Raw genomic sequence first — 16,271 nt, forward strand, 5'->3', positions numbered from 1 at the left:
AAATTGATAAAATATGAGAAATAGGTTTTATATTTAGGACCAAAATCAACTCAAGAATTGGGTCCTATATTAAGAATGGGAGAAGTATTATTATTTTTCCTATAATCATTCAATTTCCCAACAAAATTGTTGCGGATGCGTATTATTAAGATTTGAGCACCGGGAAATGAGACACGTGTTTGACTTAAAAAGTATTCTAAAAATCTTCAAAAGAGGACCACATGCTCTCAACCACGTGTGTCTTTCTGCTTTCATATATTTATCCAATATAATATATATATTAATACTTGTCCAATTATGCAACGACATCACCTTTTGCCATTTGGTGGCTCCTGTCTTTTTTATTTGATTTCTTATTCTTCTTCTTCTCATTTTTTTTAATTTTAATTAGTGATTTTAAAATTCTAAATATATTCTCTCTTGATTCTTTTCAGAAACAAAATGATTATGGTGTAAGAAAGACCAATTAATTGGAAGATATGAGCCGAATAAAATAAATATTATGAGTTGTCTAGTTATGTATATAAATTTCAAGAGTAGAATTAAAGGAAGGATAACAATTATTCAGTTATATTAAAAATTATTCAGCACCAATGGTAAATGAAATGAGCGAGATAATCTCAAGTTCTCTGAATAAAGTTAATGATTTCAATCTTATAGATATAATTTTTTAACCCAATAATAATGCGTATTAGATTTTTATAATTTTTGTCACATTTTATATACTCTTCCGGTCCTTAATATAATACCTATTTAACTAATTTGATTAGATTAATGAAGTTAGGTAAGTTAGTTAATTATAAGAAATATGACATATTTTTCTAAAATACCATAATCATCTTTTAACACCCCATCTTCCTCTCTTATTTAATTATAGTTGAGGGAGTATCCATAGTGGTAATTTAGAAAAAATTGATTAAATATGAGAAATGAGTCTTATATTTAGACCAAAACCAACTCAACAATCGAGTCCTATGTTAAAGACCGGAGGAGTATCATTATGAAAGATAACTCTCCTAATTTTTTTTTTTTTACATTCTGTATGAATTTAAACATGAGATTTTGTACGGTATCTTAGGAGATGGATTCTTTTTCATTGGAACCAACACATATTGATTTTTTTCCCCAGTTATATATGCACACAAAATAGGAAAATAAGGCCAAATAATAAAAACTGCAAAAGTTATGAGTCTAATCTCATTTATAACCGTAATTTATTTGTCAGTCCGTGAGATGTAAATAGTGAATGATGAAGCTGAATCACAATTAAAAAAAAAGTCATAGACACATAAGGTTAGTGGGATTAATGGAGGAGGCGACGCAGATAAATAATAATAATAATAATGAGAATTTTAAATTAAAACCAGATAAAAATAGGATCACGTGTCGGTGATCTGACTCGAAGCTTTTTATTTATAAGGCACGAATCAGAAAGCACAATAGCGACCCAACTTTGGCGTGGAAGCTAATCATCAAACTCAGACTCACGTTTTCTCCGCAGGAAAGGTTGAATTGAAGTGAAGTGTGATGGTGCTTAGTACTGAGAGAGATTTGATGATTTGAAGTTTTTATTCACAAGAATTTGTGGCTCTGCTAAGTGCTAACTTTGGCTGAGGAGGAGGAGGAAGAAAAAGACGCATAATAATAATAACAACAGTGTATGGAAATTTGGAGCAAGATGGTGTTTGGCATGAGGCGTGTCTGGCTTGCTCTCTATGCTCGTCTCAGAGCTCGCAAAAATGGTATATATCACTTTGATCTTCTTCTTCTTCTTCTTCTTCGTTTCTCTCTGTGCTTGATCTCTGTTTTTTATATGCTCTGTAACAGACATGTTTCGAATTCTGTATGTGCAAGAGAAGAATCTCAGAAATGGTTCTTTGTGAACTCTTTATTAGGAACTTAATTGTGATTTATTCGTAGCTATAACATCCATCGCATAGAAATCTCCAATGGAGATACTATATCAGCAAAAACAAAAAACAATTCAGCATTTCTCTCACTCTCCCTCTCTGTACGTGGTTGGATCTTCTTCTTCTTCTTCCTCCTCCTCCTTTCTCTGCACAAATTGAAACGGCAGAGGTTAGTAGGGCCAGCAGACTGTTGTGTCATTGATTACTGCTCTGTTGCTGGCTGCCTTTTTTCTTCCTTCAGATTCTACTGTGGAGGCCACTACCTTTTCTGCATTCAGTGTATGCCCTGAAATTTGTACTTTGAACCTGGAAACAAAAAAGCAAGAATTATGGCCACACACAAAAAAAAAAAAACTGATAAAACTAGATAAAGAAGAAAAGAAAGATGCTTCCTTCTCTCTAGATTCGCTTTTCATCTGCCATGGTTTGTATAGATGCGTGTTTGTGTGTGTTTATATATTTGCTTTAGGTTCCTAAAGCTTCATATCCACTAAGCATGGCATTTAGAGATAAAAGGAAGCACATAAATTGTAGGTTCACAAATGCCTACATATCTACACAGAGTTATGAACAAATTTTCAACCATTACGCCACTACCGTTAATTTGTTTTCAAGTGGTACCCAACCTAAACTTTGACATAGGTTCTACATCTTTCTGTTCACTATGACCTAAAAGGGTTATTTGTGCCATAGCCAAAGTTATGAATTCATCTTATATGGTGATGATGGTGTTTGGTGCAGGAAGAGGGCTGCTGAAGCTTCAGGATGAAGTACAAACTTGTGGGTATCAAGATATTCAAGTGATGTGGGAAATGTTGCACAGAGCAGAATCTGATCTGCTACAGAATCATGATAAGCGCAAGCAAAATCCATCCTGGAGCGTCCTTGTATGGTCAAATCAAACTCAAGCTTCATCAGAATCTACAAATCACACTCAAGTTTGATGCTTTAGCAATCGGCAACCCACTGTTTTTATCTTATGGAATATGGCCACCATTGCTGAGGCATTAAACGTCAAGTTGTAGTTACTATTTAGTATGTATCAAAGAATTTATATTAGGCTTCACTCTCTTACGCTGCCCCAAAATGCCCCCGTGTGCGTGTGGGTCTCTCTCTCTCTCTTTCTCTCTCTCTCTCTCTATATATATATATTTAATTTCCTTTTCAGTATTTCTTGGGTGGTTCTGGTTCACATGTGGCTAAATCATGCAATAGTCGAAGCCTAATTTATCAAAACCCATGAATGAATCTTTTTTTTTTGGACCAACACATGAATGAAAGTTGGAGCATAAATGTCAATGTAGTTGTATCTAGCTTTATCGACCTCAAACGACAGATACTAATGAGCAAATAAGAAAACCAGATGTTCAGAGCTTCAAAAACTTGGAATAGAACTGCAATTAGGAAGATGCAACAAGCAAAGCAAGAAGCGATGTCTCCTAACAAACTTCCTGAGGCAAAGAGAAAATACAAGAAATTAGTAAAGGCGTCTATTGACCCAACAAACAAAAGTTAAAAATTGACGTCTACACGTCCTTTACAAACACCAAGTTCTATTTCTTCAGCCCGCTTCAATTCTGACCCATGCTGAAAATACTCAACAAGCCTAACATGAACAAATGTACTAAAAAGGAATCCGCCTTCTAACCAAGAGAATACATCACACATCATCCATTGAAATCGGTCTCCATGGATAGAGCAACAGGAATGCCATGAATGTTTAGTGATTTACCTGTACAGAGGGAGACACATCAGGTCTCACTCTACTCTAATAACCATGAAGAAGTACTCTCTGTGGGTCAAGTTGACCACTGCAATAACTGGAACGAACTGCAGTTATTTGTTGTCTCCCTTTCCATTCTTCACCGGGTTTTAGGGTAATTGGTTTTTCTACACATGCAGCCTGAACACATATCATGCGCTGGTAGTCCCTGTCCCCCAGATCAGGTATGGCCTTGGCTTTCTTGTCCCAAGGGTTCCAAACCACTGCAGAGAAAAAAAGACTACTGCCTTTACCCCAAAAAAATTTAAAACCATAGAAAATATGAACATTTCACCCTTCCTACATACAAAGCCAGTTTATTCATTTTAGAGAACCAGGAGCACACCTTTAATCTAGACAAATAACTTTAATCAAATATATTCCCTGGAGGAAACGTTCATTTCATACCAGGTGACCACATGTTCGTGGGGAATAAAAGATTGTCTAATATGTTCATGTGACTAACAAGAAAAGGTTGGAACATCAAATATCAAATTTCGCGATGAATCTGTGATCCAATTCTTTCTGCACATAAGGAAACATCTACTGCTAGACTCACCAGCATCTGGAAGTCCATCTTTCTTAACTACGTAAGTTCTTTTCCTTTCATGGTCAATGACAGCAATCTTTGTAGGTGTCCGTAAATATACTCTGTCCACCTTTGTCATCAAATCAAATGAACACATAAAGAAGAAAGAGTTACATGGTTGAACCAATATAATATAAAACAATTCAAGAAACCACTCCAATGCACATAAAACCCAAACCTCAGACTCAAATGTTAGTGCATCCCCTTGTTCAGTAAACCGTTGTTTATTTTGCAAGTTATCCAGATAATCTATTGTCTCAAGTCCTTCTACCCGCACTTCACTAGACATTAGCAACGTGGCAGTTAGCTTGCACCAAATTGTAGAAGTCACGGTCACAAATATCAGAACAAAATCAATTATTATGCTCTGAAAATGGAGAAGGTCAAATTGCAAAAAATTATGCTTAGAAAAACAAAGCCAAATCACTTCTGGAAGGGACAGAAAATAGTTTATCAGAAAATTAAAAATGATTTAACAGAATTGAATAGGTGATAATCAGTGGCTTTTCAAGCTGCTTGAGAATATCTGGCATAACTTAGGATCCAAAGTTCCCAACTACTTATAGCGGGGGAAATGCATGTGGCATACGCTAGGGCGAAATTATGAATTATTAAATATTAAACGATAAACAAAAAAAAGAAATCCTGGTTTAAGATAAAACCTGATGTCAGTAACTTGAAAATGTGTAAGATAGGCAAATGTGAAGGAAAATGGTTTTCCATCTGCATTTGTATTTCGAATGCGGGATGTCAACATCAAATCTCCCTGAGGTCCCAAAGATATCCTCAGACGAAACTCATATCTGCAAACAACGAAAATGTGATATTCCCTTAATCCATGAATCAAAAACTAAGTGCAAAGAAACTTAGAGTTTTGGAATATGAAGCTTCACAAGGAATAAAAAATTATGCAAGTAAAAAAGTAAAGACATCTCATAGAACAATATCAGGGTTCATTTTACTACAGATTATATAGCTAGCCGAACTTCTTGAAAAAAGCTCCATACCCTTTTGGCAGTGGGACCAAAAATGAGAGAGAAAACATGCTTAGGGAGCCTGGTATTGACATTCACATTAATATACATCTTATACCTGTGAGGCCACATCTTCGCTTCTTCTTCAGAGTTCCTAAGAATCAAATCAATGAAAGCCCTACTTGTGTTAACTGCTGACAATGGTGGAGGATTAGGATCTACCGTCCACAGCCTTTTCCTCGCAAATCCATGTTGTTCAAGAGGCCCATAATTTGAAAACTACATACGAAGCAGAGTACCTTAAGAGAAAAAAAAAAGAAAAAAAAAAAAGAACATGAAAGTATGGAAGCTAAAGAAGACATTCATACTTGAGGAAAACAAACTGGAATACCTCCACGTATAGCTTTTGGGGGCTTAAAAGTTGCCTGCAATTATTCGAAGGGATGAAATTCAAATAGGCAGAATATGAATGAAACTTTTTGGGAGATTGAACTCACTAATAGTTAGAACATAACAAGCTGTAGGAAACCACTTTATTTATCAGTTATAACAGTGTAACTCATCTTGAACTTTGTGCAAATGCATAAGGCTCACTTTAGTTTGAAAAAATGTAGAACACACAACTACATGCTCAATCTAAGTCATGCGGCTTATGCATTGTATAGAATCCAATATAGCAAATCGTACAATTTATGACTTGTGAACAACGAATCTTTCTATAATTTCATTATATAAATGTACATACCTGTCAAAATTAGTGAAAATGTGAAGGGAATATATAGCATCATCAGCACATTACTTTAAGCAGGCAAAGTTTCTACCAGAAAAAAGCTACACAACGATGAAATGCCATGCCTTACTACTAACAAAGAGCAACTCTTCCCCAAGTTCATTCTTCCAGGATGTAACTTGACCTCCAAATAGATACACCTGTGTTAAATAAAAGGAATATAATCCTATGGGCTTCAACATTTTTAAACAAATAAATACAATCTTGATTATGAATTTTAAATCATATAGAATTGCAAGCAAAAAGTCCACATTCAGAGTAACCCATGCAAAACTTAGGGATTCGTTAACATAAGGGAAGTGGAATTTTAAGTAATATAAGATTAAACAGAGCTCATCCTCATACCGTCGGAGAAAGATAACGGGTTCTTCATGCTAGTGGCAGGCATGCAAAGTATAGTGACAGAACCAGGATATAATTTCAAATGGGAAAGAAAACTACATAAAATGTTCAAATGCTTCATGATAATTGATTATCCACGAAATATTTACTCAAAAGAAGAAACATCTAAGTATAAAACTTTTTATTTCATTTTCCCGTCCGTCATGGGGTGGGGACGGGAGTAACAGTTATCAAAACTACGTCACATGTTTGGTTCAGGCATGTTCCCTATTCGATTTCAAAATTAGTTCCAGATCAACCTTTGTCGGAATCGTGCAACAGCAGCAAAAATTAAACGAAATATAATTTTGTTTGCCTCAGGAAAGCAATCACCAAATTTATTGTACATGGAAAACCAAAAGTCACATTTCCACTACGAAGGAATAATGCTACAGGATCATAAATCTCGGTGTGAAATTTTCGCAAAATACCATTGTCCAGAAGATGAAAAATGTAGCAACCCAAAGATAATGCAAATTGACAGATTCAGGGAATGCTTTAATAGAGGACGGATATATAGATTCCAAAACTCATGGGCCACGACCGCTGATCATAAATGCGAGAAATTCATCCAGAGAACAGAATAAAACCAAAAAGAAAATGCCCAGACAAGGACAGAATTCAATTTGCATAATCATACAGAATACAAGAAAAAAGCTCACCCGAGGGACCCACAAGTGGAAATGGCTAAAAGAGAAAATAAAACGGAAATTCTCGAATACGAACAACAAAATACAGAAGAGTAAGCACGAGGAGATAAAGAAAGAAGAAAATAAGCACACCTCAGCAGAATAGCCTCGAAGTTCTCTGAGAATGACCTTCTGGAGGCCATTTGCATCCGTTCGGTGCTCCACGAACACCATTTCCTTCGACGGCTCCCGCGACTTGTCCCTCGATGACGTCTCCATGTCTCTCTCTCTCTCTCTCGACCTTCCTTCACCGTCCGAAATCCCGAAGTAATTTCTCAAAGCACATATATATATAGAGAGAGAGATCATGAAAAAAGAGAATAGATGATCGATTCAAGGGGGGATCTTAATGATTAAAATTAGGAAGTAATAAACACGTTGATTCTGATTATCGATGATTTAGCTTTGGTGCATTTCCCATGATCATGTGACGTACGTAACTTGTCCTTTTTCCGTTAAACGACGAATTTCATGTCAGCTTCCCCGCGGTCCATTGCTGATTATTTGTCGTTTCTTTATTTTGTCTGCTGTTATTATTACTACTACTTCTGTCCCAATTACAATATTTGATTTGTTTTGAGTGAGCATTCATATATTCTTTTTGTTCTATCAAATATTACTCTCCGATTTTAAATATAAGACTCATTTTATAACACTATAAAATACATCTTACATTAAAGCCAGAGGGATAATATTTGGTTTTGATAGTTTATTTTCATTCTAGTTTTTACATTTAAAGTCGGAGGAATAATATCTGGTTTTGATAGTTTATTTTCATTCTAGTTTTTGTCTTTAAAATTTTAAATTATAATTTTTGGTCCATAAAAAGGCAAAATAATTCAAATTCTTATTAAAATATTTTTTTAGATACAAAAGGTTTTTTTTTTTTAAATATAAGGGCTAATATTTTGGATAGAAAAAACTTGAGAAACCTAAATCTACATTTAAAACTATGGGGACTGGTATATTGTGCAGGTTCATTCATTTAGGAAAAACATTTTTATGGCTGACATGTCCTAGAACAACCTTTTCCACTGGGTTGCTTGTTTGTTTTTGCTTTAGATGTTTCTTCGTTGATGTATTCTAATTTTTATTTTTTTATAGGGAGTAATATCAAAATAATTAAGGACAAATTATAAAGACTAAACAGCACATCAACTCATATAATCAACATTTTACCTTCTGGTGAAATGTTATTTTTTATGTAAGTTGAGTTATAAATCTACCCATTAACATTTTTCACCTGTGCCTGCCTGTCGCCTGATACTGTGAAGTTCTTTTTGGATCTGACAACATGAACGCGTTTCCAAATGAAGGAAATTGTCATATTTGTTACCTGTAATTAACAGTGTGTGGGGCTCACTTTGTGTCTAAATATCATAAATTAATAGCATTCGCTACCTTAATGAATATGACATTGTCAGAGAATATTCATCATATGTATTGATTAGTTACGCCCAATGATGTCACGATTCGATTTTATGGAGACAATGGGTCTCCTCAGCCATCAACTTTATCTGAATGTTCTGATAACTTGGACACCACGTAGCTTCACTTGATCACCGTTGCTCTCCATATTGAACCAAATTGCTAAAACCTTTCCATCAATATCGCTTGACCAATGCAGTGAATGATTAGGCCGAATTGCAAATAACTATTACTCCTCCCGTTTTTATGCATCTGTTTTGGTGTTTGTTCTTTACTCGGTTTGGCTTTTTTGATTCTGTTGAGTTGTTGATACTGAACCAAGTGTATGGTTTTTGCTTTGAGGATTAATGAAGTTTTTTTAAGTTTCCGAACCAAAAAAAAAAAAACTATTACTCCTTCCGTTTTTTTTAGAAGTAATCCTAGATACAATTATATAAATAGAAAATTCATGAAAATTGCTTAAAGATAATAAGTACGTAAAATTTAAAGTTCTTTTTTTAAAATATCTTTATTTATGGGATAGAAAATATAAGGAAGAGAATAAAAAATTATTATAATAAAGATAATTATGAGAAAGAGAGAATATGTTATGGAAATAGATGATGAATTGAAAAATAAAGTAATAAATATATTGAGTATTAAAATAAATAATTAATAGGACAAAATAGAAAATCTGCTACAAAAATTTAAGATAACTTATAAGTGTTGCTTATATTTAGGGACGATAAAAAAATAGTAGTTGTAGTTTATAAAAAGAGATGGAACAAATAGTTAATAGTTTGCTTTGCGCTATCCCTATTTTCACAAAAGTTAATTAACTAAGGGAGGATTTCAAATAGCTGCGCGAACAGCACAAACATTATGAATTTTTAGTGCACCTCAAGCGTCAAAATGAAATTAACTTGTGCAGCTGAAAAGATATCATTCTTCTTACTTTAGTTGTAAATAACATTATTTCTCTTGTGAATCCCTCCATCTTCGTTGTAAATTCTCATATTTTACTTGTGTATCTTAATTTTCTGACTTCTTGTGAACGCTAACTCTATCTGTAAATGATCTTACTCTAGTTATAAACAGTCTTATTTATATAATGAATTGCTTCATTTTGATTATAAATTACGTTATTCCACCTATAAATCCCACCTCCTTGACTTGTTGTAAATGCTAGCTGCCTACTTCCACGTATAAATAGCTTTATTCCAGTTATAAACAGTCTTATTTCTCTTGTGAATCATACTAATACTTGTTTCCCTTGTAAATAACCTAACTCTAATTGTAAACAGGCTTATCTTGATTGTGAATTCTCGTGTTCTATTTGTAAATTTGTTTTTCTTGTTTCTATGTCTGCAAGATTATTATTCACTCTTTATTCTAGGAATTAATTTCACTTTACTCCCAAAAAGGTGCAATGAAATTTCGGAGATATATGAGGCAACCGGCAATAAAGTTCCTGCAGCAGGGTTAAATGAAATTCTTCCTTCACCAACTCTAGTTTTCATTAAATAAATTAATTCTATGATTACCATTTAGAATTTTTAATATTCCATTACTTTAATTTGTTCCAAATTCTAAATTGATTTCCTAACTAAATATTGTGTAAAATTAATTTTTTTGCCAACATGTAAAATTAATATATAATTATTAGATTATTCATGATTTTGAAAAGGTGTTATTTTTATCATAAAATTATTTCTTAAATAAATATGTTTTGGATGGACGTAATCACATCTTATTAATATATTAGGATTTTTCCACAATATTTATGTAATGTTTTTTTTTATTTGAGTTTATGTAACTAATTCCATTAAGATATGAAATGAGTTTAACTTTTTTGTTTAGAAGGAGAGTTTAATAATTATTAGTCGTCATAATATAAATTGTGCAAAAAATGCTTAATGAAATGGATAAGTGTGGAGATTACTATTTTGTTGTAATCGAGCAAAATGATACTCTTCTAATTGTATTTATAAGTCACTTTTAATATATTTCATACAGACCCAGGAAAATCTTAAATTTTATTAGCTCTCATTTAAAATTCAACAACTTTTCATTTTTATCCCTATTTAATATACATTATGTTTCATGTAAACAAAATCAACACAATAATAAATAAAAGATAAAATTGTACATCCATATAAAAAATTTCTTAGTATCCTATAAATAAAACAAAAAATGATTTTCCTCTCTGTTTTATAAATAGTGCAGATGAGTATTAATTAGCATGAAGAAGACAAACCTATTATAATTGTCAGTAGGCAAAAGAGAGTAATTCCTAAACCTATTAAAATGCATGAACGACATTTGCTGCGAAAAATAAAAAATAAAAAATAAAAAAGATATGGTCAGGTTGATGACGGGCAGTTTTAGTTTTAGTTTTTAAAACAAAATTCTATAAGTACGAGAGAATGTAGGAGGATTTGTTAGTACAATTTAGTATTTCTTTTTCTTTTTTTGATGAAATACAATTTAGTATTTCTAAGTATACTGTAATATTTGATTTTTTTTTAAATCATTACAATTTTTATTATTTTCTTTAAATAATATTACTTTCTATAATTTTTATTAATATTATGGCCGAATTTTTTATTAATAAATTATTCATTTATCCCATATATATATGGGAAAATCGTAGAAAAAAAAACTTAAAAATACGAAATAGCAAAATGAGTATTTAAATAAATAAAATTGCTATTAGAGACCAGATCTTAATTTATAATTATGAGATAATGGCTAAAAGAACAAAATATCCCTATTTGTTTGAAAAAATGACTCTTTGCTCTGCCCAGGGTAGCTTCTGATCCAAGGGAGGTATTGATACTAGGGGATTGGAGAGGTCAAATACGGGACTTGTACTCAGTACCACTGCTCGGTTCTATGCAATCGTCAAACCACAGTGCGAAGAAACAAAATATGATGGATGTGTAGGGGTGGATTCTTATTGTATACTTGTATGCTGCATTTATATTTGATTTGAGTTGCTTCTTTCAAAATGCTTTCTTGTATAATGATTATGATCGAATATAATAAAACCAGAAGGGAATTTAACAACTATTTTGAATTGAAAGTTGTTTGTTTGTCTTCTGAAACAAAAGTAACTTTTCAAGCCTATCTGATCTGAATAGCTGCATCATCTCATGCGTGGCTTCAATTATAATGTGACATACCTCCGGATGAGCCATGTTAATGAACAAGCAAGTTCAAGGTCTTGACTAAGGTACTCTTATTGCCAATGGAGTCTATTAAAAGCTAGGGCCTATTGAACAGCTTAAGTGATTGATATACTATGTTATTGGTTATAATGGATGGAATTGTGGCAACACTGGTATTTTATTATTGGCTATAAGAATGCTGTTATTTCCAAGGAAAGACTTATTATTTTAATTAAGTTAAATTGTTAATTAACTTGTTTATAATTGAAAATAACAAGTTTTTGCTGAGAAATAATAAGTTCAGTATATGGATTTAATAAATTTATAATTAAAAATAACAAGCTAACTTAATCGAAAAGCTATATTGGTTTTTTGTTATTGACCATGAAAATGTTTTTATTTTCAACGTAAGACTTGTTATTTCAACTAAGCTAAGTTGTTATAATTGAGTTGATGAAATAAAATTATATTGTAACTGATAATTTGATTAAAAGTAAATTCTTATTGCAAGTTACTATAAAAAATGAATTGTAATAACAGGTCATGCTCCAGAAGTTCATTTAGATATGAGACAACTAATTTATTAATGTATATAGGCTCTACTCTTCTAAATTTTTGTAACTTGGCACTCACAAGTTGTTATTTGGCATGTAAGAGCAATTTCTAGTAAAATTTAAGTTATTGTAAATATATTTTCAATATTTGTTATTTTTTATATTAGACTTGTTATTAACATCTAAATTGTGGGAATGATTTTAATTTCTACTAAAACTTAAATTATTGTGAATAATTTTTCAACACTTATCATTTTCTATACTAAACTTGTAATTGACAACTAAATATTAGAAATAATACCAATTTTTATTAAAATTTAAATTAATGTGAATAATTTTTAACACCTGTTATTTTTGACATACAAGTGAGAGGAATATTTATATGGGTCCGAGATTTGCATTGATAAGTGTAATAAATGGATATTGATCCATAGAATGTCAAACACATGTTCTTTTTCACAATGATGATCTTAAGTGACCCCATGATTCTTTTTCTTTTTCTTTTTTATAAACTGTCTTACCCTATTCGAACTTTTGTTCCTTTTTTTCAGGTGTCACTAATTTTTGTTATGTGAACTTGATTGTACACGCACACGCACACATGTATATCTCCATAGTACATCGTAGTGTTATGACACATGACGAATTACAGGCAAAAATTGAGCCTGATGCAAGGTAGCCAACTAGGAGGAGTTAGATCTTGTTTAGAATTTGATTTACTTCTCTTTTCGTTTATTGGAAAGAATAAAAAGAAATTAAAAAACACCTCTCCTTTTCTATTCGAAAAAATAATAATAAAGAAAGTCAGTAATCATAGTAATTATTGTATTAAAAATATACAACAACAAAACTTTATTTTATTAAATGGGATCAGCTACATAGATTGTATCACGTTATTGAGGTTTATCAATGATCAAATTTTCATATATGTTATTAATCGAAATGTTCTTTTTGGCATTCTTCTACTTTTTTTTTTATAAGACTCTATATTGTGTGATCAACCATTCTCATTATTATCCAAAGACCTTCTTTAAACATGACTAAACCATCTCAAACGATTTTCTATCATTTTTTCTGCAATAGAAGTCACTCCAATTTCTTTTTGTACATATATTCATTGCAAATCTTTTTTTTATATGACTATACATTTACCTCAGCATTTTCATCTTGACTACCCCACTTTAAACTCATGTTGTATTTTTAAAACCCAATATTTACTACTCCAATCTTTAATATATGATCTAATTGTTGAGTTGATTTTGGTCCTAATATAAGACCTATTTCTCATATTCATCAACTTTTTCTAAATTATCCTTATGGATACTCCCTCAACCATAATCAAGTAGAAAAGGGAGGGAAGATATTAAGAAAGATTATTATGGTATTTTAGAAAAAACATATCATATTTTTTATAATTAACTAACTTGCATAACTTCCTTAATCTAATCAAATTAGTTAAATAAGTCTTATATTAAGAATCAAATAAGTATCATATAGCATTCAAAATTAATGCTTTCTAGTCTGGTTTTAGAAGTCTTCTGTGAGTTCTCTTTTTCCGTTTTGGTCTCATGACCCATTTTCAATTTTTTTAAAAGAAACCCAATAACTAATATTAATATTATTCATAAAAAGGAATAAGATAGCTCTTCTCAATTGCTGTGCAGTTTATTATTCTTTTTTATCTCCACGGGTTTTGTACACTATTTTTAATCTTTCAATATTTTTCTTACCATTTGAACAGATTTTAAATGTTAAAAAAATAAATACAACCTCTTTAAAACAAGATAGGAACCGAGTCATTCTAGCTATATTCCTTTGGTTTTTAAGTTAGTTAATTATCAGAAATATAACATGTTTTTTCTAAAACACTATAATTATCTTTATTAATATTCTCTCTCCCTCTCAAACTTAATTATGATTAAAAGAGTGTCAATAAAGATAATTTAGAAAAATTAATAAATATGATAAATATGTTTTATATTTAGGATCAAAATCAATTTAATAATTAGGTCATATATTAAATAAGAAAAGAGTACATATAAATAGGTCCGCCACTCGCTTGAACGCGTCCCAGAAAAGACAAGATGGCCGTCACTGTAATTTCCAAACGAGTTCATATAATTAGCTTAGATTAGTTTGGACAAAATTTTGCCAAGGCTTGCGCCTTCAGGCAGATGAATCGTCCATCAGCATTCACTAATGCTTGACGAACAAAACAAGAATGTTCTGCTGCTGAGGAATGATTGATTCATTTAGTTTTCACCGCTGCCTATGGGAATAAATATTGCCCAGTTGGGAATTATTACTACACTCGGCGCAGAAAAATTGCCTCCTATACGTTATTTTTCATTTCATCTCTTTATCTTTGATTTCTGCTAACTATGAACTTCCACATTCAGTTATTAATATAAAAACTAGTTTGATATTTAATTTTGTTCTAAATATAAAACCACAATCTATTTTGTCTCTTATATTTATCTATTTTTTCTCAAGATAATCTTTGCAATAGTTACATATGTTAAAAGTTTTATAAAATGGTAATTCTAACTAATACACATGATTAGCAAAGTTATTTTAGAAAATACAATACATATTTATTGTTTATTATGAATAATTAATTTAACTAATTTTTTAAATCTATTTAAATTAATCAACCAGCTCTAATATTAAGGATTGGATGTAATAATGCTTGGACACTTCTTTTTTCTAAGCACAAGTATTTTCTTATTGAAAACAATTCTGCTCTAGATACTGTCTTATACTAAATATTTAAACATTTCTAAAACTACGGTTTTGACAACCAAAACTTTTGGGGAAAAAAAACCAAGACCATGGTTTCCTCAATTTCATTCAAACACCCATATTTGGATTAAAATCAAACATGAAACCTTCAACCAAACACTCATATGAGAGGGATACAGTGGGTTCTACATGTCAATGGGACCCACTATAACAACCCCCCCGCCCTCCTTTTTCTTCTCTGCACCTTGTTCCCAAATTCTCACCCAACCATATCTTTCTACAAGCAAACTCATAAAAAAAAAAAAACAAAAACAACAGCACAAGATATCTACTTAGAATCTTATCAACATTGAATCCTTTTTTTTTTGGGTGAAATTATAAACATTAAGTCTGTACTAATGTAGACTATGATAAAATTCATATTACCTACAATGTAATTAAATACAAATCCTTAGTAAAAAGTAATCAAGAAAACTTTGCAGTCATCTCCCTATTCTGCTTTCTTCCTGTACTTTTTTTTGTTAATATAATCTTTAGTCTTTTAAGTTTGTCCTTATTTTGATATGAGGTTCCTCAAGTGTCAAACCGTATGTTTTGGTTCTCAAGGAACAAAATGATCTAAGTTTTTATTAGATTATATTGTTATAGATGAAAAGAAGCTTGAGGAATCAAAACTTATTGTTTGAAACTTGAAAGACCAGAACCAAAATAATAACAAACTTGAAGGACCAAAGTTTGTATTAACCCCCTTTTTTTTCTTAATTTATTGAAAATGTCCATGAAGAACTTAAATTTGAGTACTCCTAGGCATACGCTTCATGAGCAACGATAACACCTCCAAAATCCTTCCCCAAATATCCATTCCGATAGTGCAATATCACACCTAAGATTTACAAGTTAAAAAGTTACATTCATTACACAGAATTCTGGTTCTGAAAAATATAAGTACAAAACCGCATGCAAATTGATACAAACCTGAGCGTTTTCTGATTTCAATCTTTTAATCTGTTCCTGGTCACTTCGGAGCCTACATATCACAAAACCAAGGTTTAAGACCTATTTGACATCATATCAAATAATCGTGTATCTTAAACTCATAATACAACACCTCTTATTCAACTCAGTTATTTCATGAAGTAGCTCTTTCTCTCTCTCGTGAGATGCTTCAAGCTGCAGTAGTGCATAAACCAATATCTCCCGTTGAGTAATACAGGGAAAGGTGAATATCAAGTCATTTAAGCAAACTCACAAAATATTAAAAAGGCATAGTTCCCAAGAAGTGAAGGGAAATTATCTTTGGAAG

The 16,271-nt window shown here is 31.6% G+C and overlaps 2 protein-coding genes across 2 annotated transcripts; one reads left to right on the forward strand and one right to left on the reverse strand.

Annotated features, from left to right (window-relative positions):
• The first annotated feature begins 1,444 nt into the window (after positions 1 to 1,444).
• Positions 1,445 to 2,982, forward strand: LOC114733578 (uncharacterized). Its single transcript, XM_028921052.1, has 2 exons — positions 1,445 to 1,742; positions 2,652 to 2,982. Exons 1-2 carry the CDS (start codon positions 1,661 to 1,663, stop codon positions 2,852 to 2,854), a joined length of 285 nt encoding a protein of 94 aa, XP_028776885.1. The 5' UTR covers positions 1,445 to 1,660; the 3' UTR covers positions 2,855 to 2,982.
• Positions 2,983 to 3,043: 61 nt separating this feature from the next.
• Positions 3,044 to 7,349, reverse strand: LOC114733579 (putative glucose-6-phosphate 1-epimerase). Its single transcript, XM_028921053.1, has 8 exons — positions 7,189 to 7,349; positions 6,091 to 6,165; positions 5,604 to 5,660; positions 5,354 to 5,514; positions 4,924 to 5,064; positions 4,440 to 4,542; positions 4,232 to 4,331; positions 3,044 to 3,896 (listed from the first exon to the last, which is right to left on the reverse strand). The coding sequence occupies exons 1-8, from the start codon at positions 7,312 to 7,314 to the stop codon at positions 3,679 to 3,681; spliced, it is 981 nt and encodes a 326-aa protein (XP_028776886.1). The 5' UTR covers positions 7,315 to 7,349; the 3' UTR covers positions 3,044 to 3,678.
• Between the last annotated feature and the right edge of the window lie 8,922 nt (positions 7,350 to 16,271).

Source organism: Neltuma alba, unplaced genomic scaffold (genome assembly GCF_004799145.2).
Source record: "Neltuma alba isolate B1F8T4 unplaced genomic scaffold, ASM479914v2 tig00013018_pilon, whole genome shotgun sequence".
Classification (NCBI taxonomy): domain Eukaryota; kingdom Viridiplantae; phylum Streptophyta; class Magnoliopsida; order Fabales; family Fabaceae; genus Neltuma; species Neltuma alba.